Genomic DNA, 23,013 nt, shown 5'->3' on the forward strand with positions numbered 1-23,013 from the left:
GGACAAGTCAAGACTAGTATATAAATGTGGGAATTATCAACATATATACAGTGCTAAAACCTATGAGACTGAATGATATCACTCAGGGAGTGAGCATAGATACGAAAAAGAAGAGGTCCAATGATACTTCCCCCCAGGGTATTCCAATGTTAAGAGGTTGGGGAGCAAAAGAGGTTGAGAAGGAGTAGCTAACAAGGTAGGGGAAAGCCCAGGAAAGCGTGGTTGTTCTCTAAGTCAAATCAAGAAAGTGTTTTAAGGTGGAACTCATTGGTGACCTCCACGTAAATAGCTTCCATAGAGTGACGGGGCAAAAGCCTACTGAGTAGATGCCAAGAAAAATGGACAAAAAAGGAACTGGAGACAGGTACAGATGCCTCAAGTAGTTTAGTCATAAAATGAAGGGAAAAAATGAGGCAGCATCCAGAGGAAGCGAGAGGTCAAGAGAGGATATTTAAGAGGGGAAAAATCTGGATGGTGGTGGAAAACATCCAATAGGGAGGAAGCGAGGAAGCAGAAAAGAGAAGAACGGCTGGAGCCATGTCTTGGGGACAGTCCGGGGAGATTATGGAGTCAGTTCTACCAGCAGGAAGGCGGAGTATATGGACACAGATGCAAATAGGTGGGCAGACAGTGTTGGAAGTTTGTGAAAATTCTTTTCTTATTGCTTCCATTTTCTCAATGAAATGGAAAGCAAGATCATCACCCAACAGTGAGAATGTGGGAAAACATGTTGAAAGTTTGAGAAAGGAGAAAGTATAAAATAGTCATTATGGAAAGTAGCAGAATGAGGGGAAATGTAGTATGATTCTGGGAAGCATTAGGAACTCTTTGAGGTAAGTGCCCATGAATTTAAAATGAGGCCAATCAGCATGACTACGTTTTTCTCCAGCCATATTCTGCCAAACATGGCAAGTAGAGAGTGGGCAGAAATCTAGATATAACTAGAGTTATGGTTTTGCTAAGCAAATATGATGAAGGAAGAGAGGGACACAGGAGCTGAAGGGAAATATAAGGAATGTAACCATGGAATTTAAGCTGTGTAAGGACTGACACGTGAGGACACGAGGTAGCTATCCAGCAGTGAAAAGGTGGCAGAATTCAATCACTTGGGGATGGGGTCAAGAGATTACTGACCGTCAAGGATTATTTGAGACTACAGGGAATGACCTGAAAAGAGAAGGATGGCAGTCAAAGAATGAGATGACTAAAAATGTGATTCCAGGAAGGCTGTAAGTTTGGTAATGATGACATCCAAGGAATGGCAGTGGGAATGGGTGGATGAGACAAGGAGGAGATCAAGATGTCCATGGAGGGGGACGCCTGGGTGACTCAGTCAGTTAGGCATCTGCCTTCGGCTCAGGTCATGATCCCAGGGTCCTGGGACTGAGTCCCGCATTGGGCTCCTTGTCTGCTTTCCACTCCCTTGCTTGTGCTCTCTCTCCCTCTCTGACAAATACACAAATAAAATCTTTAAAAAAGAAAAAAAAGAAAAGAAAAAAGATGTTTATGGAGGAAAGCACACCAAGGAATTCAAAGACCAGAGTATTATAAGCATCATCCCTGTGGATACTGAAACCCTCAAGAGTTATGACAAGTGTAACACTGGAGAGAGTGACAATGCCCTGGGAACTGGAACCTTTGGGCCAGGAAGTAACCCAGGGATCAGAAGATGGCTACTTTGGTCGTATGTATACGTTGGGGGTACAGGCTGATGACATGAAAATCAAAGATGGGGTTTTGAGGTAGATATAAAAGAGAATGGTAATGAGGGACAAGAGGAAGATGAGGGGTTTGCAGAAAACAACCCAGGTATCACTGAAGATGGCTAAGAGGAAGCAGTATCTGCATAGCCCTCTGAGTCTAAGGTCTTCAAATGTATAAAAACATTAAGATGTAAAAGAACATTAAACAAAGAAATTATAATTCTAAGTAGTAATAATGGCATTTTTGTGGGTGAAAGGTCACTCTGACAAATTGTAAGCAATCCTAGAGAGATGTTGAACAATGTTTCTCAAATTACAATCAGCCAGGGGCAGTGGATAAAGTGCAGAATCCTAGGCCCATGTCATACTATTGGAGCAGAATCTCTGACAGCCTAAAAAGGACCTTGGGGATTCTTGGGTGCACTGGAGAACCAAGGGCATGGACAGAGGAGGGGAGTGGCAGATGCAAGGTGCAAGGGAAAAGAGTGACAGGCCTGTGCTGTTGCTTCAGCTACCTTTGGCAGTGCTAACTCGCCACCTCCCTTAAGTCATTTGGGAATCAACATATACAATAACTACAGAGTTACTCAGCCTTAATAAAAAAAAAAAAAAAAAAAAAAGTCAGCGGTGCCTGGGTGCCTCAGTCAGTGAAGCGTCTGCCTTCGGCTCAGGTCATGATCCTGGGGTCGAGCCCCACATCGGGCTCCCTGCTCAGCGGGGAGCCTGCTTCTCCCTCTCCCTCTGCCTGCTGCTCCCCCTGCTTGTTCTCTCTCTTGTGTCAAATAAATAAATAAAACCTTAAAAAAAAAAAAGTCAGCAAAGGGGGGTAAATGGCTTACTACATCTAAATGGGAACTGAGGATAAACAATCTGATATGCACAGGACTCTGCACAAAAAGCCTTGTACTTTCAACATTTACTAAACCCCAACTCTATTAGGTGATAAATAAGACAAGGACACTGCCCATGGAGGACTGCTAGGAACTGGTGGTCAATATTTCTCAATATTGGCATTTTGGGTATAATAATTCTTCCTGTATGGAATGGCCCTGGGCATGTTTAGTGTCCCTAGTTCCTGTCCCCTCAACACCAGTTTCACTCCCAGTCATTTGAACAACCAAAGCAACATCCCCATACATTTCCAAATGCCCTCAAAGGGTGGTACTGCCGTACTGAGAACTACTGATAGCTAGTAACCCCATCAACCCCAGGAGAGCAGGTGATGCCAGGACGCACCTCTGAAATAGCCCCATGGCAGTCCTGGAGATGGCAGAAAATCGGTTTCAGAACTAGCACTATTAGAAACAGCACCTTCCTACAGGAAGGCTGACAACCACTATGAAGAAATTATTACTATGAACATACCTCTATTTTTCCAGTTAACCTCTCAATTTCAGACCGATCTTCCCTGTGATTTTTGGCATTTCCTCTGAAGTCCCTTATATGCTTTTTCTGTAGTTTTTCATAGCTTCTCTTCAGTCTGCCTAACTGTAGACACAGTTATTTCTAGACTTAAAATTTAAGAATTTGTAAACAGTGGTGGTGGAACAAACTGGTATCATGAAAGCAAGAACAGTGCTAAACAGTACTACTGAAAATAGACTGAGCGTGTTAGATTTGCAAATTAAATACAAAACATCAGACCTGCATATAAAAAATAAACACAAGAAGAGAAAGATATTGCATGGAAGAAAAAAACTGAGAGAAAAATATTCTTTAAACAAAACTTTAATTTCTATTACAACAGCCTTGCACTTAAGGACCCCATAAACCACACCCATGATAAAAGCAGCAAATAAAAATTCCTCTCCTCTGTGGTTCTGGAGGCATTCTCGTGTGGAACACTGATATCCAGTAAGCAGGAGAAGAGTATTGTGGAATTAAATAAAAATAAAAGCAGTTTTTTTCCCCAATCTGAAAAATAATATGAAGTTGCTAGAATTTTCTTACTTTTCTTATGTATCCCAAAATGCTTCTGAATACATTGGATTCTCCATTATTTAAAATCTAGTAACTGATTTAACTCAAAAATTAGAATATTTAATATAGGTTCCTGGTATCAATATTTCACAGTATTATACAAAAACAGCTTTATTTCTTTCAGGTACTCAACTGAGAAACACATTTTAGAATCCCTGTTTAGACGGTATCAAACATAATTCGACAAGACTTTGCCTGGATTTAAAGAACAGAGAAATGGATTTCTACACCGTACCTCCCATGGATTGTATGCCTCCCACTTTAACAAGTACCAACGGGCACATTAACAAAATTCTAATGGTTAAAGAGACAGAACTATGCAACACATAATAGAATTAAAATCTCACTTCTTCATGTAGTTTCTTTAACTCCTGCTTATAGTCCATGGCCATTTCTTGTTTGACTTTTTCATGTTCTTCTACCTGTTGACGCAACATTACAACCTAGAAGCAAAAAGGTGATAGTATTTTTCATTATTGGCATTGAAACAATATCCCTGAAACATAAAAATAGGAAATAACCTTTGTGCTTATCCATAAAAACAAGTTCTCATCTGTATATGGTAATACCCCCACTTCTTAGAAAGTCAAACATCTAGTTATTTAATAATCCATAACACTGCCAAAAAGTGGAAAACACTGCCTTTCTAAAATTTCTAGGTTTAGATGAAAACTTGCTCTGTTTGATTTATTCTCCCCAATATTTTTTATTTAAAAAAATCATTAAAAAATTAAGATATACCAAGTTATAACAATCTTGGAAACTAAGAATGTTGAACAAAAATCAGAGAGGCTTCAAGAAAAAAATTATGTAAATCAAAGTACAGAATAGTAACGTCAGATGGAAAGACAGGAGGAGACTTGAAACTGCTTTACGATTTACCTCACTTCAGAGAAATCAGTTTCACCAACCAGAGTAAGGATATTATCCTAACCCATTTTTCAATGGCTTGATACCAGCCACAGTTGGTTCATGACCAGCCCTCACCTCCATCAATATCCATCAGTTTCTCTCTACGTCTCTCCATCACTGGTTAGAATTTCATCTATTGGGGCGCCTGGGTGGCACAGCGGTTAAAGCGTCTGCCTTCGGCTCAGGGCGTGATCCCGGCGTTACGGGATCGAGCCCCACATCGAGCCCCACATCAGGCTCCTCCGCTATGAGCCTGTTTCTTCCTCTCCCACTCCCCCTGCTTGCGTTCCCTCTCTCGCTGGCTGTCTCTATCTCTGTCAAATAAATAAATAAAATCTTTAAAAAAAAAAAAAAGAATTTCATCTATTAATAAGTGAGGATGGAGAGGGAGAATGGGGAACACTAGGTAACGATCACAATATAGAATGGCAATTTCAAAAACAAAACAAATGAGAAACAGATCTTAAAACTTCTCATCACTCACCTATATTTTGGAATCTAAAAAACAAAACAACACAAAACACAGAAACGGATTCATAAATACAGAGAACTAGTAGTTGCCAGAAGTGAGGAAGGCAGGGGGATGGGCAAAATAGATGAAGGGAATTAAGAGATACAAACTTTCAGTTATAAAGTAAATAACTCTCAAGGATAAAAAGTACAACACAGAGAATACAGTCAATAATACTATAATAACTTTGTACGGTGACAGATGGTAACTACACTTATGCTAAGCGTTCTGTAATGTATATAAATATCAAATCACTACGTTGTATACCTGAAACTAATATAAAATTATATGTATTAATTTAAAATAAAATAAAAACATCGATCACCACATACCTTAGCACATATGTTCTAATAAGCAATATCAATAAAGGAGAAAATAAAAGCATCTAAATCTTTGAGGCAATAAAAGTTCTCATCATACACACGAAAATTTTGTAAGTACAAATGGTGACAGATGGTAACTAGACTTACTGCGGCGATCACTTCACAATACATACAAATGCTGAATCATTACATTGTACACCTAAAACTAATATAATGTTTTATCTCAATTAAAAAAAACGGAAACAAAATTCTTGTAAGAACAACTCAATTTTGCTGTATCTTTATAAACACCAAATAATTGAGTTTAGTTATTTTTACCCAGTTGGACAATTTTCATCTTTTAATTAGGCCACTGTATGCAACTGCATTTAATGGACCTACAAGGTTCCCCCCCATTATCTGAAAGTAGAGTGTTCCTATGAAACCTTTTGCAAGTCAAAATGGCTACAGCAAAGAAGCAATGATCATTTCATAAAAGTAAAAATCCTCTTCAGATTTCTTTCAGCTAGCAAAAACAGGTACTGATACAAGTCTTTCATAAAAGCAAAGTGGTGTAAGGGGAACTTTCAGATAGCAGAGGACACCTCCATCTGGATTTAAATCTCTCACCTTATTAAGTGCAATATGTACTTAATAAGCTCTTTAATCCATTCTTCTTGCCTTTCTTGCCTTCTTTGGAAATAACTTATCATTTCATTTTTCTATCTTTATTAGCTTGTAAAATATATAGTCTACTAATATATCAATATATACTTTTAATAGTTCTCTTGAGATTAAAACATGGGTTTGCAGCTTAACAAATCCAATGTTAATTAGTTGTTTTACCAATTCCCAGGCAACCCAAGGACTACAGAAAGACTTTAATTCCATTTATCCCGCAACCAGACTTAAATTAAATGCCATTATAATCCTACATGTATCTTAAACTGAAAAGGCCACTGTTGTTATATACAGTCAATATTCACTTAGTTTTACCCAGAATTTACTGTTGCTTTTCATTTCTTCCTTTATCTCTTGAGCTTCCAACTGAGATCACCTTCCCTGTGCCTGAAGAATATTTAGTATTTCCTTGGTGTGGGCCTGTCAATGACAAATTCTCTCAATTTTTATTGATCTGAAAATGTCTTTGTTTCATCTTTACTCTGGGCGTAGATTTTTGGCTTGGCAGGGAGGAAAAAGTCACTTCCTCGTAAGGATCATTCTATTGTGTTCTGGCTTTCACTGTTTTAGCAGACAAGTCAGCTGTTTGGAGCTGTTTGTAGATAATCTGTCTTTTTTTCTTGTTAAATAATCTTTTTTTTCCCTTGATTGTTTTTCAGACTTCCTCTTTGTTTTTAGTTTTCAACCTAGGTAAATATTTCTTTTTATTTGTCTTGCTTGAGATTCTCAGACTCCTTAAATACATGGCCTTCTTCACTTCTGGCAAAATCTTTGTTCATTTATCTTCAAAAATTGCTTCTGCCCATTTGCACTTTTTTCTCCTTCAGGGATTCCAAAAACACTCATATTAAACCTTCTCACTGCATTTTCTTTCTCTTATCTTTCCTCTATATTTTCCATCATTTGTCCATGCTTTCTTCTAAACAATTTCTTCTGACCTATCTTCAAGTTCACTGATTATCTCTTAATCTTTAAGGCCTTAATTTCAGTTACTTACTTTTCAATATTATAATTTCCATTCATCTCACTTTTTTTATGGTTTTCCACTCTTTCTTGATGTGCTCAATCTTATCTTTTATCTCCTGACCACAGTGATCATAACTACTACAAAGTCGGAGCATGGTTAGTCCAATATCTAGATTTGCCATGGGACTATTTCTATCTTCTGTTGCTTCTGCCTTTTTGCATTTTTGTTGCTCGTCTTTCTGTATCAGGGGTTACTTTCTGAGAGGTAGCAAGCATTGTATTTGCAAAATTATTTGAAGAAATAATTTAAGCCCCAAAACAGTGTTTCTTTTCCCTCTCTGGAGAAAATTTAAGCTTGTTTTTTCTATGTTCCTGGAAGCCTTAGCACTTTGGAGATGCTTGGGGACAGTGGCACTCTAAGATCACCTTAAACCCATTTCAGAAATTTAAATGTCTGTGGCTGAGTGGCAATTTCAAGAGGGCCTGGTTCTATATCCAGCCTATCCTTCTTCCTATGGTGCTGCCTTTCGGGGTCCCAATCCAAAGTGAGGAGGGTTTCAGAGCTACCTTGGACACCAGATCTTTTATTCTCTTAGCACCTTGAAATTATCAAAACCCCCATTTAGTCTCTATCCTCTGAGCTACCTTCTCTAGTTTCAGCTAATAACTGCCCCAAGCCCTGGGCTCATCCCTCAGCCTCTAGCCAGCAGAGATCCTGGCCTGGTAAATTCTTCACTAGCTTGTTTAGCATTCTACTTCAAGCAGATTTTTTTTTTAAGATTTTATTTATTTATTTGACAGAGAGAGAGCACAAGCAGGGGGAGCGGCATGCAGAGGCAGAGGGAGAAGCAGCCTCCCTGCCAAGCAAGGAGCCCAATGCAGGACTTGATCCCAGGACCCTGGGATCATGACCTAAGCCAAAGGCAGCTGCTTAACCAACTAAGCCACCCAGGCGCCCCCCCCTCTTTTTTTTAATTTAGCTTACCTAGTTGGTCTCAGTGGGTGGACTAGTCCAAAATAACTAGTCTGTCCTTACCAGATGTTAAAGTCTGAAAGATTCATATTTAACTAAAAACATCCTGAGTAAAATTTACTTTGAAAGCAGAATTCTACAGCCAATCAAACTTTCAATCAGATGTAAGAAGAGAATAATAGTATTTTATACATATAAGATCTCAAAAGTATGTTCTACTAAAAATGGAGAAATAAAGATGACAAAATACAAAGAGATAAAAGGGAGAAAAGCATAGAAAACTCCAGAATAATGGTGAAGGGAGTTGTCAAAATGACAGCTATCCTGCTAACCTACAGAACAGCTTATTCTTATCTGAGGACAGCAAGCTCCACAAAAGAGAAAAAAATAAAGAAAAAGGAAAAGAAGATGAAATGGATAGATTACCTGATATATCTGAAGATACAGAGAAGACTTATACTTGTGTCGGAGTTTGGGAAGAATCAGTGACAGGTACATTTTTAAAAAGCAAGTGAAAATGAGATAATTATTAATTCCCAGGAAAACAAAAAATTGTATAAGAAATAAGTTTATCGTTACACTATCTGACTCAGATGTGAATAATATTTACCATCCTAATGATGTCAATACTAAATATTGATCTAACCAAAGATTAAGATCTATAATCCTGGCAGGATAAGGGGATGGAAATTGTATGTAAAAGAGCAAAACTCTTCTCTCTCATAGTAACAAGTCATTAGATAAATAGCTAAAACTGAAAACAGTATTGAATGCTACTTAGAAACATGGGGAAAATACCAAAAGAAAGAATTAAAGGCAACGAAATGACTGCTTCAGAGAAGCCAGAATCCCAGCTTCAGAGGGGTGGGCAGGTGATTACTGTTTTTCTTACCAGCCTTATAGAACCATTTTTCTTTTTACTTACTACACATGGCAAGCATAAATATTAAATGTGAAGATAAGATTGCTTAATTTTATTTCTGTACCAAGGTCTGGTTCATAATGACCACTCACCAATATTGAAATTTCTTAAAGAAAAAAGGAGAAAAGAAGAGGTTAAATGCTGAGAGTGAGGAATGGCATTGGGCAGAGAAATGGGAGCCAAGGTTTGAAACTGTCAGTATGGATGACAGAAGAAAGAGCTGAAATAACAGATAGTTTGAGATACTATTGAGTTTTCAAAGAGCTTTCTTAAAGAGTAACTCACTCTTCACAACAACCCTGGGACACAGGCATTATAACCCAATTTTACACATGATGAAACAAGCTCAGAGAGGTTAGACTATTTGTTCAAGGCCAACCACCTGAAAAGAGGCAGAGCCAGGACTCCAAATTCCTTAGTCATTTCATCAGGTCAACCTGCTCTGCATGGCATTAGAAATTAACACCAGCAGAAACGGCCACTAAAACCAACCCAATCCCAACGACGTAATCAGAAAACAGCTAAAGCATTAGCTTACAAAATGAATTGCTTATGCTAGTACTCCTGCAAGCATGACCTGCACACAGCTTGGAGCTGGTCACTACAGCAATCCAGCACAAGATAAGGAGCTTAAGGCAGAATGTGAAGAAATGACATCACCAAACACACTGTTTACTGCAGCTGACATTTTTTATGTAGCAAAACCTTCTATGAAGTGAAGGATTCAATATGGTGATTTACATTCTGGTGAAAGCTTTCCATCTCACCATGGACTGTCATTTGAGTAGCAGTGGTTCATACCATAGACCTGCTTCTAGGCCTGTAACTTTCAAACAATAAGAATGACAAAAACTTAAAGCTCTATTTTCTAACTCATATCAAAGTAGATTATGAACGTGTTAATACCAACACAATTTCACAGAAGAACTCTATGGGATAGATTTCCATTACTAGCATTTGGTAAAAGCACTTTACTCCTAGAAACTTAATCAACTTTCAGCAACCCAATCAATGAAGCAGTAAATTGACCAGACAGCTACAATTCTAAATTTCTTTTATGTCCCCAGGCCAAAATTGTAATCTTCAGATCCTTACCATGGAACCTATCCATTCAATCCCTTTAATTTCTTTTTAAAGTATTAAGTAATGGCAGTAATGTCCTTGACATCAAAACTAAGCTACAGGAGTAAGTTTAAACAGCCTCAGAGTGACTAAATATTCTCATAATCACACACATGGGAATTTCCTTAATGGGTTTCTAACAAAATAAACGACTTAGATATCTATATATACATACGGTGTTTTTCTTAGCTAGGAAACTATAATCACTTTAACTTACTAAACAAAACTACTTTTGTTTTGCCCCTGGAGAAATAAAGAAGTGGTAGCTAAAGTAGCTTACCAGACAAGGAGCACTGACCCTACCTAATTTACAATGTTTAAAAAAATCAAATAGGATTATCATTGCACGTACTTTTTTACCACCTTCTACATCTTTTCATGAGGTATAATTTTAAAATACATTCTTTTTTTTTTTTAAAGATTTTATTTATTTGACAGAGAGAGACACAGCGAGAGAGGGAACACAAGCAGGGGGAGTGGGAGAGGGAGAAGCAGGCTTCCCGCTGAGCAGGGAGCCTGATATGGGGCTTGATCCCAGGACCCTAGGATCACGACCTGAGCCGAAGGCAGATGCTTAACAACTGAGCCACCCAGGCACCCCTAAAATACATTCTTAAAGGTCTACTCAAATTTTCACAGAAAACTGAATTTGACATGGCCAATATTACTCTGTACTGCTTTGACGGAAAGTGCAAATGGCCAGCCACTGAGAGATTCCCTTGACAAGCCTAAAATACTTTTTATCAAGCCTCATTCTTTCCTTGTTACATGAAACATTTCTAAAATGACACTCTTGCTAGGCGTCATTAAAAACATCACAATGTCAGTGTGTACACTCATGGAAATGTTCCCAAGTAAGCTGAGTAACAGCACTAATATGTGGTGATCCTACTGGTAGGAAAGTCCGGCAGAGTGGGGCTTGGGACCAGGGCCTCCCAACAACTTTTCCAATCCTCACATGGACATTCATGCCAGATATTTAGAATTAATTCTTGGGCCTAGAAGTGCTTTCTGCTGGGGTGCCTGGGTGGCTCAGTCATTAAGCGTCTGCCTTTGGCTCAGGGCGTGATCCCAGAGGCCTAGGATCGAGCCCCACATTGGGCTCCCTGCTCTGCTGGGAGCCTGCTTCTTCCTCTCCCATTCCCTGTACTTGTGTTCCCTCTCTCGCTGGCTGTCTCTCTCTCTGTCAAATAAATAAATAAAATCTTAAAAAAAAAAAAAGTGCTTTCTGCTTCCCTTCCAATATTCCATGTTCTTCTTTTTACTGTACCAGCTAAACTGTGAGAAATCAATCAGCATATTAGTAAAATTTTCCCCCAAATCACCAATAACTAGTGGTGGTGGGACAGCAAGTAATTTTTATTTTTCTCTTTTCTTTCTTTTCCCCCAATTTTTAACAAGGGCAAATAAAAAATTTTTAAAGGTCTTTCTGAATTTTATTTTAAATTGAACCCAAAGAGGCAAATTATTGAATTTTAGGCATAACTTTTTTACCCTAGCCATTTAATGAGGCCAAAAACAACATTCACTAAACTCAGTCAATGTTAATACATGCATGTAATAGGATGACAGCTATACAAAGATCATGTGACACCCTTTACATTTTCTTTCTTTTTTTTTTTTCTAAAGATTTTATTTATTTATTTGACAGAGAGAGAGTAAGCACAAGCAGGGGGACCAGCAGGCAGAGGGAGAAGCAGGCTCCCTGCTGAGCAAGGAGCCCAATATGGGGCTCGATCCCAGGACTCCAGGATCATGACCTGAGCCCAAGGCAGATGCTTAACCGACTGAGCCACCCAGGCACCCCACCCTTTACATTTTCTTAAAGAAGTTATGCATTGTATGTGACCAAGGTAATGTGATCCTTGAAATAAATATTAATATTCTTATGTGTTTTCACAATGAATTCTTCTCCTAAAAGAAACCATCATAAGTAAAAGATAATACAGAAACTCACTTGACACACAAATGCTTTCTTCAACAAATATTTAAGAAACATGCTTAGGAATGCAAACTGGTGTAGCCACTCTGGAAAACAGCATGGAGGTTCCTCAAAAAGTTAAAAATAAAGCTACCCTATGACCCAACAATTGCACTACTACGTATTTATCCAAAGGACACAAACGTAGTGATTCAAAAGGGGCACATGCACCCCAACATTTATAGCCACAATGTCCACAAGAGCCAAAATATGGGAAGAGCCCAGATGTCCATTGACAGATGAATGGATAAAGAAGATGTGATATATGTATGTGTATACACACACACACACACACACACACACACACACACAATGGAATATTACTCAGCCATCAAAAAGAATGAAATCTTGCCATTTTGCAACAATGTGGATGGAACTAGAGGGCATTATGCTAAGCAAAATAAGTCAGTTAGAGAAACACAAATACCATATGATTTCACTCATGTGTGTAATTTAAGAAACAAAACAGATAAACATAGGGGAAGGGAAGGAAAAAAAATAAGATGAAAATTGAGAGGGAGGAAAACCATAAGAGACTCTTAATCATAGGAAACAAAGTGAGTGTTGCTGGAGGGGGATAAGGTAATTGGATGATGGGCATTAAAGTGGGTACGTGATGTAATGAGCACTAGGTGTTACATATAACTGATGAATCACTAAATTCTATCCCTGAAACTAGTAATACAGTACATGTTAACTAAACCAAATTTAAATAAAGAATTTTTTAAAAAGAAACATATTTAATATAAAAGCCAAGGCCAAAATGTCAAAAAGAAGAGTCAATCAACAGCTTTACCTCTTTGTGCTTCATATCTAACTGACCCCTAAGGGCCTTAAGTTCTCGTTCACGGATGTCCAGGCAAGTTTCGAGAGCATGTGTCTGCCCTTCCCATTCAGATTTTTTATGAGCCACCATTATGTCAATCTGTTTCATGAGCTCTTGTAGTTCTGCTTCACAGGATGTCAAAAATCCCCTGTAAATAAGAACATATGCCCATGACTTTTTCTCTTTCACATGTAAAAATATAGCAGAGGTAAACCCAGCTGAGGTGGAATGACGTCAGTAAAGAAATTATTAGAGGAGTGCCTGGGTGGCTCAGTCGTTAAGCGTCTGCCTTCGGCTCAGGGCGTGATCCCAGAGTCCTGGGATCAAGCCCCGCATCAGGCTCCCTGCTCCACTGATAGCCTGCTTCTTCCTCTCCCACTCCCCCTGCTCGTGTTCCCTCTCTCACTGGCTGTCTCTCTCTCTGTCAAATAAATAAATAAAATCTAAAAAAAAAAAAATTATTAGAGACAAAGAAAAGAATTTCCGAGCTATTCCTTTTAATGTTCATATTAAGGTGATTACTTAATCCACTGCATATTTTGCCTTCCTCTCATAGCCAACCCTGAAGCCTAAGTCATTTGGTCAAACATGAGACCGATGTTTAAGTCCAGCTTGTGAGGGAGGCTTCCACAACCAACAACTAGCTCTTGTGCAATGTTTTAGGAAAGCTCCCAGGGAGAACCCAGGCAAGCTTGTCACATTCTTAGCTAACCAAAATAAAAAGCCTTGGAAGTGAGTAGGCTACTGGGAAAATGACAATACAGTTTTAAGAGCTGTTTCAGGAAATTCATCCTTGAGCCGGATTTATTTCAACTATTTCTTCCTACCTTATTATTAGAAACTTACTGCAACCAATCTTATTGTAAACTGACTGATGTCCTTGACAGTTACAGGAGATGCCAGATATCACAGGGGCAGAAAAAGAAGTAAACACAGATGTACTGGATTCAAATAGGTTTCCAGAAAGCTGTAGCTAGGAAGGCTTAAATACTTTTTTATAAAAGCATTTGTTCAGTGTACAAAACTTCTGAACTACTACTTTTGCTTTAAAGAAGAGAAACCTGAGAGTGGGATGAAAGCAAGTGGCCAGCTCCACATTGCTGAGATGAGTCAAACACCCTAAAGAGAGATGCTGTCCACAGACAGGACGTGGATCAGCTGAGCTTCCGCTCAGCACTTTCGCTTCTATACCCAAAGCACAAAATGGTCAGAGGCATAACTTGGATATGCTTTTTAAACTCAGTGAGAAGCATAAGGCGAAAAGCGAACTTACCCTTCATGTCCCCGATTTTGTATTCCTTCCAACAAAGCCTCCATCGCCAAATCCCCTTTGTTTCGGCAACTGAGAAAGCAAAAAAAAAAAAAAAAAAAAATCAGTCTGGAGAAAATACATTTTTTAAGTTCTAACATTCCAACTTACAAACCTAAGAATGTGAAAGCGTACAATAACAAATAACAATGAGAAAATGCAGCACTTGATAGGATGGCTGCAGAAGTAGTCAAGGAACATCACTTCAAGAAATATTCAAACCAAATACATCTCAGGCTAAAAGAAAATAACTTATAATGATCCGAATTGCTGCTGATACTCTCCCCACATGATAGAGATCATACCTCATTGTTGTATCCCTGTGAACCAGGGGGGCTAGAAGCAGAGGGACAATGACACAAAGCCTCTCACAAAACAAGGGGAAGTAATTAGGGGTCACACACATCAGAGGAAAAGTATAATTATTTTTTTAAAGAGATATTATAAAAAGGTTAAATGTCCTGAGCTTGAACTCCTTGGTCCATCACGGGAGATCTTACCACACCTGTCAGACGACAGGCCTGTGAAGCTTCCTACAACACTCTCCCTCCCTCCACGGCAGCTATATGGGCCCTCGCTCCTCTGTACCTCCCGGCTGCTAGTCCCTAACAGGCTCTTTCACAGGCGTTACACCACCCTGGGAATGAGGTTTTTGCATACCCTTTTTCCTTATTTTTCAGCCCTCAAGGACAGAAATCTAATTTTATTCACCTCTGCAGCTCAAGAGCTTAGTGTAGCATTTCAGCATAGCACATGTTAGATGTTTTTGGCTGAACTTATCACAATTCCCCTCCCTTTTCCCTATCCCTTTGTGCAAGCTGGTCATAGAGAAGTGTCTAGTAGAGAAGGGAAGGAGACAGAACAGACTGCCATAGAAAGGGAAAGACACACCATAAAGAAAGGAAGGTGAGGAGGAGAGGTGAAAGATTACCTTTCAATTTGGAAATGCCAATGAAAAGTACCCGTTGGTGGTTTCTCACCTCTACAACATGTTAACCAATGTCAAACTACTTCTCACTCCTGAGACACTGCTTTTTTCCTTAAGCCTTCAAAGGCTCAGCCCCGAATTAGTCTTTAGGTAATTCTCAAAAGCTGTGGTGGGGGGGTTCTACCCCTTTGTCCTATTGCCTCGTTTAAAAATTACAATGCTCTGGAAGGGGATTCCTTCATTTAACAGAGAATTCAGTGTTGTACTAACCACCAGATACACAGTGATGAAAGACATGCTCCTTTTCAAGGAATTAATAGTCCAGTATGGGAAAGAAAAAATTAACCAAAAATGTTTCCCCAGTATGATAAATGCAGTGACAGAGGCGAGGACAGGGTGTCCTGGAGACACAGAGGAGAATGGAAGACTGGAAAATACAACCACTGCACACTATCTGCATCCATTTCTGAAGTTACTAACAGGAGTATTCAATTATTTGTGCACAAATATGGCAGAGAGGCTTTTCCTCCAGTTGGCTTATCCTTCACATTACACCAACATTAAATAAAATAAAAACCTAAAGAAAGAGGTTTTCATGTTCTAATCCACTTTCTTTCAAACCATGATATGGTCGATTACAGCACAATCCAGATTCCATGTCTTATTCCACTCTGGGGAGCTGCGAGGCAGTGCACAGCTCACACAGTACCATGTGGATGAAAACCCAGGAGAGAATCCTGCTCTGCAAATAAGTAGCTTTGTGTCCTTGGACTTCAGTTGTTACATCTGTAAAATGAGCAGTATGAACTGTAGTCCGCAAGGCTTCATGGCATTCTAGCAGCCAATTAAGCGTCCACTGTAAAGAGCATGCTTTTGCCTACTGTACATGGATACCTATTAAATCTGTAAGAAAGTGCTATTCCTAAGGACAGGCTACTATAGCCATCAAAACTATCATCAGTAAAATTATACTTCTTTAGGTCACTTCATTCTTAAACATTTATTTAGCGATACAAATTAGTAACACACATTTAGTAATATATATTAATATATTTTCTAGATGACATTATAATTAGCAATGTTTATGACAGAAGGTAACGGTCACTGAGTGCGCAACTGTTCTGCCACTGTCTAATTCGTTCTTCACAACACTCATAAATGATAGACACAATTACTTTGAGGAAACTGAGGCTTAGAGGGTTAAATAAGTTGACTACAGTAAACCACACATTATAGTCATAAAATCACACCTAAGCGGTGACTCCCAAGTCCTAACCAATGTGCAATCTTCCTAAATTTTACAGGATTCCAGATCCTAAAATACCTTCATATTTTCTTTTGGTTTAATAGTGTCTTCTTAGCAATAAATGAAACCAAACCAAAAAGTCTGGGAATAGGAAAAAATGCAAACTCACCATCATGGACACCAGAGGGCAGTAACACAATAGTGAAAATAGTCCAGTCTTGGGAAATTGCCATTTCAGAAGTAAAAATAATGGTCTAAGACTAAAACAAAGAGATCTCTGTTTTTAAAAAAATGGGGGGGGGGGGGTAGCAACATTCTCTCCAGAAAATAATCTTACTAATGTGTAATGTGTTTCTTTACCAATACCTTCACCATTGTTTGAATAGCTGCCAAACACCATCAGTTCTCATTCCTTAGGATCAGGTAAACAGCAAGGGCTCAGATTTTCTGTGGACTTTTCTCATCTGAGTTTCTCATAGCTACATCACCGATTCCTTCCTAACCACACTGAGCCTCATTCAACTCTATGTACTATGTCACTCTGCTCTCTTCTTTTGCCTCTGCCATGTAATAATTATGTAAAGTTACATATTCTTTGTTCATAATAATAAATGTAAATTTACTCACTGTTTGATAATCTACTACTAATGTGGCTACATAAAAACTGTGTATCTCTACAATTGTCATTTCTGTAGTCAAACCGAGACATCAACATATATGTTATTAATTATAACTCTCCTTTTAAGTTATTTATTATAACTCTCCTTTGGAATGAAGACTGTTTTAAATCAGTGAAATCTAGAATAAGAGGGTTAAAGAGAATATAAGGTGGGAAGCAGGGAAAACACACTTTAAATCTTAGTGGAAAAAGAATACAGATAAGATATCTAATAATAGGCAAAGCTTTGAAATTCATTAGCATATTGGAACTTAAGAGCTAGAAAGGATCTGAAGGCCTCCCTTTAACCTCATTTTACAGATCAGGAAAAATATTCTGAGTATACACCCATGATCAAAATGGGACACAGAAAGAAAGTAATAACTCTGGATAGAATTATGAATTAATGTGTACTAATAGAAGGGATATGCCTACACCAAGTCTCATTTAAAGGAGGGTAACGATGCTCTGTCCCTTACCTGTCTTGGCATTACTATGATTACAAAGATCTATGGCTCTGTCAGATTTACTATGGTTGATAAACTGGCTGCTCCAATAAACAATATAATTTACCACTGCCCAGAAAGTTTTCTACTTAAACTTAAGGGGGGAAAATCACACATAAAGTATCAAAGAAATTTTCCAAAATAAAAGTGGAATTTTGAAACACTGATCAAACAATGACTCAAAATCCAGAAAGAATAAGGAGAAAGACTGAGAAATCAAAGTACATAAAAATACACTTTTAATGGGAAAAATACCATAAGCAGAGTCTAAAGACAACAGTATTTGAAAGTTTTATCAGGAAGGGTTAATTATCCAAATATGTAAAAAGTGTCTAAAAATTGAGGTGGAAGGGGTGCCAGGGTGGCACAGTCAGTTAAGCACCCAACTCCTGGTTTCAGCTCAGGTCATGATCTCATGATCTCCCACGTCTGGCTCTGCACTCAGTGTGGAGTCTGCTTGAGTTTCTCTCTCCCTTTCCCTCTGCTCCTCCCCCTAGCTTGCTCTCTCTCTCTCTCTAAAATAAATAAATGAAGCTTAAAAAAATAATAATGAAATAAAGATAAAAACTGAGGGGGGAGAAAAGGAATCTATAGAAAAATGGGCAGAAGATATGAACGAGCAGTTCACAGAAAAAGAAATGCAAATGACCTTTAAACATATGAGAAGATCAGCATTATTTACTATAGCCAAAATACGGAAGCCGCCCAGGTGTCCAACAATTGATGAATGGATAAAGAAGAGGCGAGACAGATAGATATAGATACAAATATGAATTATATTTATAAAATATAGATATAATCTGTATATCTATACTATATATAGATATCTATAACATAATCTCTGTGCATATATGTATATATATATACTCATATATATAACTCCATGGATACATACATATGATGGAATATTACTCAGCCATAAAAAGAGAATGAAATCTTGCCATTTGCAATGACACGGATGGAGCTAGAAAGTATAATGAATATAATGCTAAGTAAAATAAGTTAGTCAGAGAAAGACAAATACCATATGATTTTACTCATATATTTAAGAAACAAAACAAATGAGCAAAGGGAAAAAAATACAGAAAGAGAGACACAAATGAAGAAACAGACTCTTAACTATAGAGAACAAACTGCTGGTTACCAGAGGGAGGTAGGTGGAGGGATGGGTGAAATAGGTGATGGGGATTAAGGGGTGCACTCGTGATGAACACTGGGTGATGTATGGAATTGTTGAATCACTACATTGTACACCTGAAACTAATAAAATACTGTGTGTTAACTAACTGGAATTAAAATAAAAAATTAAAATTAATTAAGTTAAAACACGCACAACAAAACATATGAAAAGATGCTCTATCTTGCTCACAAAAAGAAATTTAAAATACAGCAAGTTACACTTTCTTCTATACTTAGATTAACCAAAACTCAAAAGTTTGACAATATACTCTTATGACAGAGTATATTTATGAGAAAATGGGCACTCACACCCATTGTAGGCAGGAATGGAAAATGGTACAATTTCTATAGAGATTTTGGCAAGACATAGCAACTAAGAAATATGCCTTTTCCCTTTGATCCAACAATGACACTTCTAGGAAGCTATCCCAAACTCACATTGGCAAAAATACAAACTTACATGCACAAGGACACACAGTACAGCACTATATGCAACAGTAGGACACAGCACAAATGCCTATCAACAGGGACTAGTTGAATATTCATCCACCAGTGGAATATTATGAAGCTGTAAAAGCAGACAACATACTTCTAAGGAGGATCTACAAGGCGTATATTACTAGGGGGTAAAAGCAAGTAGATAATGCATTTGTTTTTACGGAAGGATAAACCCAAAGCTAGTAAATATGATACCTGTAAGAAAGGAAACTAGGGGCGCCTGGGTGCCTCAGTCGGTTAAGCATCTGCCTTCAGCTCAGGTCATGATCCCAAAGTCCTGGGATCAAGTCCCGCATTGGGCTCCCTGCTCAGCAGGGAGTCTGCTTCTCCTTCTTCCCCTTCCCACTGCTGGTCCTCTCTCTCTCTCTCTCAAAATAAATAAATAAAATCTTTTTTTAAAAAAGGAAGAAAGGGAAGTAGGGTGAAAAAAAGAGGAATGACCACTAAACTTGTCTGGATATCTGTGTTTTATAGTACTAGTTTTATGCTAATGTTTTACATATAATAGATCCAAATGGAAAAAAAAAAGCAGTATGGAAAAATTGGAAATAAAATGAAACAAATCAACTAGATACCAAGGTGGCAAACTAACCATATAACAAAATGTTTCACATGCCTTTAAAATACAATAATTCTACTGTACATATCCCAAATGGGATATATACTAAAGATAAAAAAGAACTGCAAAGAAATCTTAAACACTATTCAGGAATCATACTGTTAATAATAAAATTGGTACAATTAATTTGAAGTCACTATATATAATATAGAATAAGAAAAAAATTATGTTAATGATATCAGGTTTCAAGATTTTCAGCAACACAAAGAAACACAAATATAAAAACAAATACAAAAAATTAAGTTAAAATGTAAATATCAGTGTGAATTCTGTATATTTGTTTAAATACATTTCCTAACTCTGACCACTGTAAATCCTAGAACCATTGACTAACCTAGCAATACAAGCACCTCTAGCACCCAGACTGTGGTCTCTAAATACCATATCCAACCCAAAGGAACCAGGCTTTTTGGTGGCCATTAATGTATAAATGAGGGAGGAACATGTTTTACCAGAAAATAGGGAAATTGATTATCAAAGAGTACTGGTCATATCAGGATGGACAGGAGCCAACTTAAAGGGGATGCCACTGACCAAAGGCAGGACAACTTCAGTATTTAACAACAACAACAAAGGACTGCAATAAGTTTTAACGGTTTAAATACTCAAGTCCATGATGATTTAAAAAAAAAAAAAAAAGGCAAAAACCCTCATGGTTACCTTTGGAGGTTGCTAGGCCACCACCTCATTACTATAGTCTAAAAATAGAGGGAAAGAAGCATTTTTCTTGTCTTTGCTGTACAAACTATATTTTAAATAGCTGAAGGCCGTCAAATAGCTGGTGGGGTAGAGTTCTTCTTTATAAAAGATTTCCAGCTGATAAATAGTGAAGGAATGATAGGATTAGAAAATCACCATTCTGCAACCCCTAATGCAATAATGGATATAGGCAATCTAAATCCATAAAAAGATTTCACCGTTAAGTGAAAAACTCATGGTGAATTTCAGGATGGATGGACTTGGCTAACAATACCTGAACCTATCGTACTGCTCAATCTTAACACAAGAGAGACAACTCAGACATTTCACACCTCTCTGATAATCAATGCAATAGATTATCTACTGCACCACCTAGGAAATCTTCTTGACCCCCACAAAAAAAAAAAAAAAACTTAAAAAAAATTAAGGTTAAATCTGATCTTCTAGATCAGCGCTAGTCAACAGAACTTTCTGCAATTATTGAAATATTTTATGTCTGGACCATTTAGAGGGTAGCCACCAGGCACCTGTGACTATTGGGTACTTGAAATGTGGCTAATAAAACTAGGGAACTGAATTTTTAGTTTTATTTCATTTTAATTAATTTAAATAGCCAGAGCTGGCTGGTGGCTATTATAGTGGACAGTGCAATTCTAGATCTAAATACTGGTTTAAAGGGAAACTATGTACATGTTAAAAGGATGTCATGCAGATGCAATCAGCTAAATCTAGAATATTGAGGGGGAAAAGGGACACAAGGGAACTGCTCTATTAAAAAGATTTAAACGATGTATCAACCAAATAAAACATGTGGACCTCTCCAGGATTTTGAGCCAAACAAGCTAACTGCAAAAAGTCATTTAAGGGACAGTTGGGGAAATCTGAACCTAGACTGAATACTGACATGGAATTTTTATAAATTTTCATAGGTGTGATGATAGTAATGTAGTTTTGTAAAACCTAAAAAGCAAATTTAGCTTTCAGAGAAAAAAAAAACCCAACATAAAAATAAATTCAATCCCTGCAACCGATGTTCATGTTGGCTTCAGATAAATTTCAAATCAAGTTGACTTTTTTTTTAAGTAGGTAACTGGGGGTACCTGGGGGATTCAGATGGTTAAGAAGGTAACTCTGATGGAGTGGATTACTGATGCTGTCAGAGCTGGCTACCACTACTACATAAATGAGAAAGGGAAGGACAAAGCAAAGGTCTTCTACCTTCTAACGGGAGGAAAATGGCACATTACAATCAACATACACATTTATTAGAAATAATTTTTAAAACCTGAGTCTACACACATTTAAGAGCAGTGTGAATGTCTAAATGTTTATGAACCTCTAACCCATTTTAATTTCATTTTTACTATACTGATCACTGATAGTGATATAGTCAAAGGGCAAGAAGTTGATACAAATCTAAAGGTGGCACCGCACTCCAAATAAGAAAATACACTTTATTATATCATTAAGCTACAGCTAAGTATAAATGTAAATATTTGAAAGTAACATGTAGATGATCCTTATTATGACTTCCTCTTCACATCTATAAAATAAAATGAAACGCAAGCCTGTGGTGATCTCTAGAACAGCAGTGTATCTACCCTACAATACAGCTTTATTAAAGGAATGAAATAACTTAAGGAATCGGATGTAAGGCTCAACGAAAACTACATCGTGCAAAGAAGGGTACTCTATAAATGAAGACTAGTCACTGACAGCAGACTCGTTTTTACTCTGATGTAAGGAACGTTAAGAAAAACACTGAGCCTTGATTTACTGTCCTCGAATATCTTCACGATTAAAGTGCTCCTAAGAATCTGTCCCTTCTAAACACTGTCTATCATTTATTTCCCACCCCTGATTTGCATGGAGCAATCCGTAAACTCGGGGTTTCCCAACGTCTTCAGTCCTTCACGACTTCTGCCACGTTTCCGTACCTCTTGTACTAACATTAACTCATGTTTTAAGAATTGCTAAAATTCCCCCCATAAGTGAACCGGCATCACGTGCCGTCAATGGCCTAAGTCACAACAATGCTGGGAAGCTAACCAGATATGGCAGCCTAGCCGGGAGGGCTGTGCCGGGGGTCCCTCCTCTGCAAAGGAAGAGCGGCCCGCAGCTGGCTCCGCCGCGGAAGACGAGGATTCGGCGGCAGCTGCTCGCCCCCCCCGCCGCCCTCCCGCCGGCCCGGCCTCTGGGGAGGGGCTGACCACCTGGCTGGCCCGGACGGCGCGCCGGGCAAGGCCATATCCGCCTTCGCGGGTCCGCAGGGCGTACGCGGGGAGGCCGACGGGCGGGGCGCCGTAGCGGACCCGGGTCGGAGAGGGCGAGCCTGGTGGCCAGCGGGCTGCTGCGGAGGCCGGCCCCGGGCCATACGGCCGCGCAGCCCGCGGCGCCACCGCAGCCAGGGCTGCCTCCGGACCAGGACACGCCCGCCCCTCGCCTGTCCACCGGGCGCCCATGCGGTTACTGGGCCGCCACGAGCGCGCCCC

The 23,013-nt window shown here is 38.6% G+C and overlaps 1 protein-coding gene across 11 annotated transcripts in view; it reads right to left on the bottom strand.

Moving 5' to 3' along the window:
* Window positions 1-23,013, bottom strand: part of CEP63 (centrosomal protein 63) — a 57,194-nt gene that overhangs the window by 33,821 nt on the left and 360 nt on the right. For 4 of the 11 annotated variants that reach the window (XM_026497072.4, XM_026497066.4, XM_048216150.2 and 1 more), the window contains exons 2-5: window positions 14,153-14,221; window positions 12,850-13,027; window positions 4,031-4,126; window positions 3,069-3,191 (exon numbers count right to left, since the gene is read on the bottom strand). In XM_026497072.4, the coding sequence (XP_026352857.2) occupies window positions 3,069-3,191; window positions 4,031-4,126; window positions 12,850-13,027; window positions 14,153-14,196 (441 nt within the window). In that variant the 5' untranslated portion in view covers window positions 14,197-14,221. The other 7 variants (XM_026497065.4, XM_026497067.4, XM_026497069.4 and 4 more) reach the window with 7 other exon arrangements.

This window comes from Ursus arctos, unplaced genomic scaffold, assembly GCF_023065955.2.
Source record: "Ursus arctos isolate Adak ecotype North America unplaced genomic scaffold, UrsArc2.0 scaffold_20, whole genome shotgun sequence".
Taxonomy (NCBI): domain Eukaryota; kingdom Metazoa; phylum Chordata; class Mammalia; order Carnivora; family Ursidae; genus Ursus; species Ursus arctos.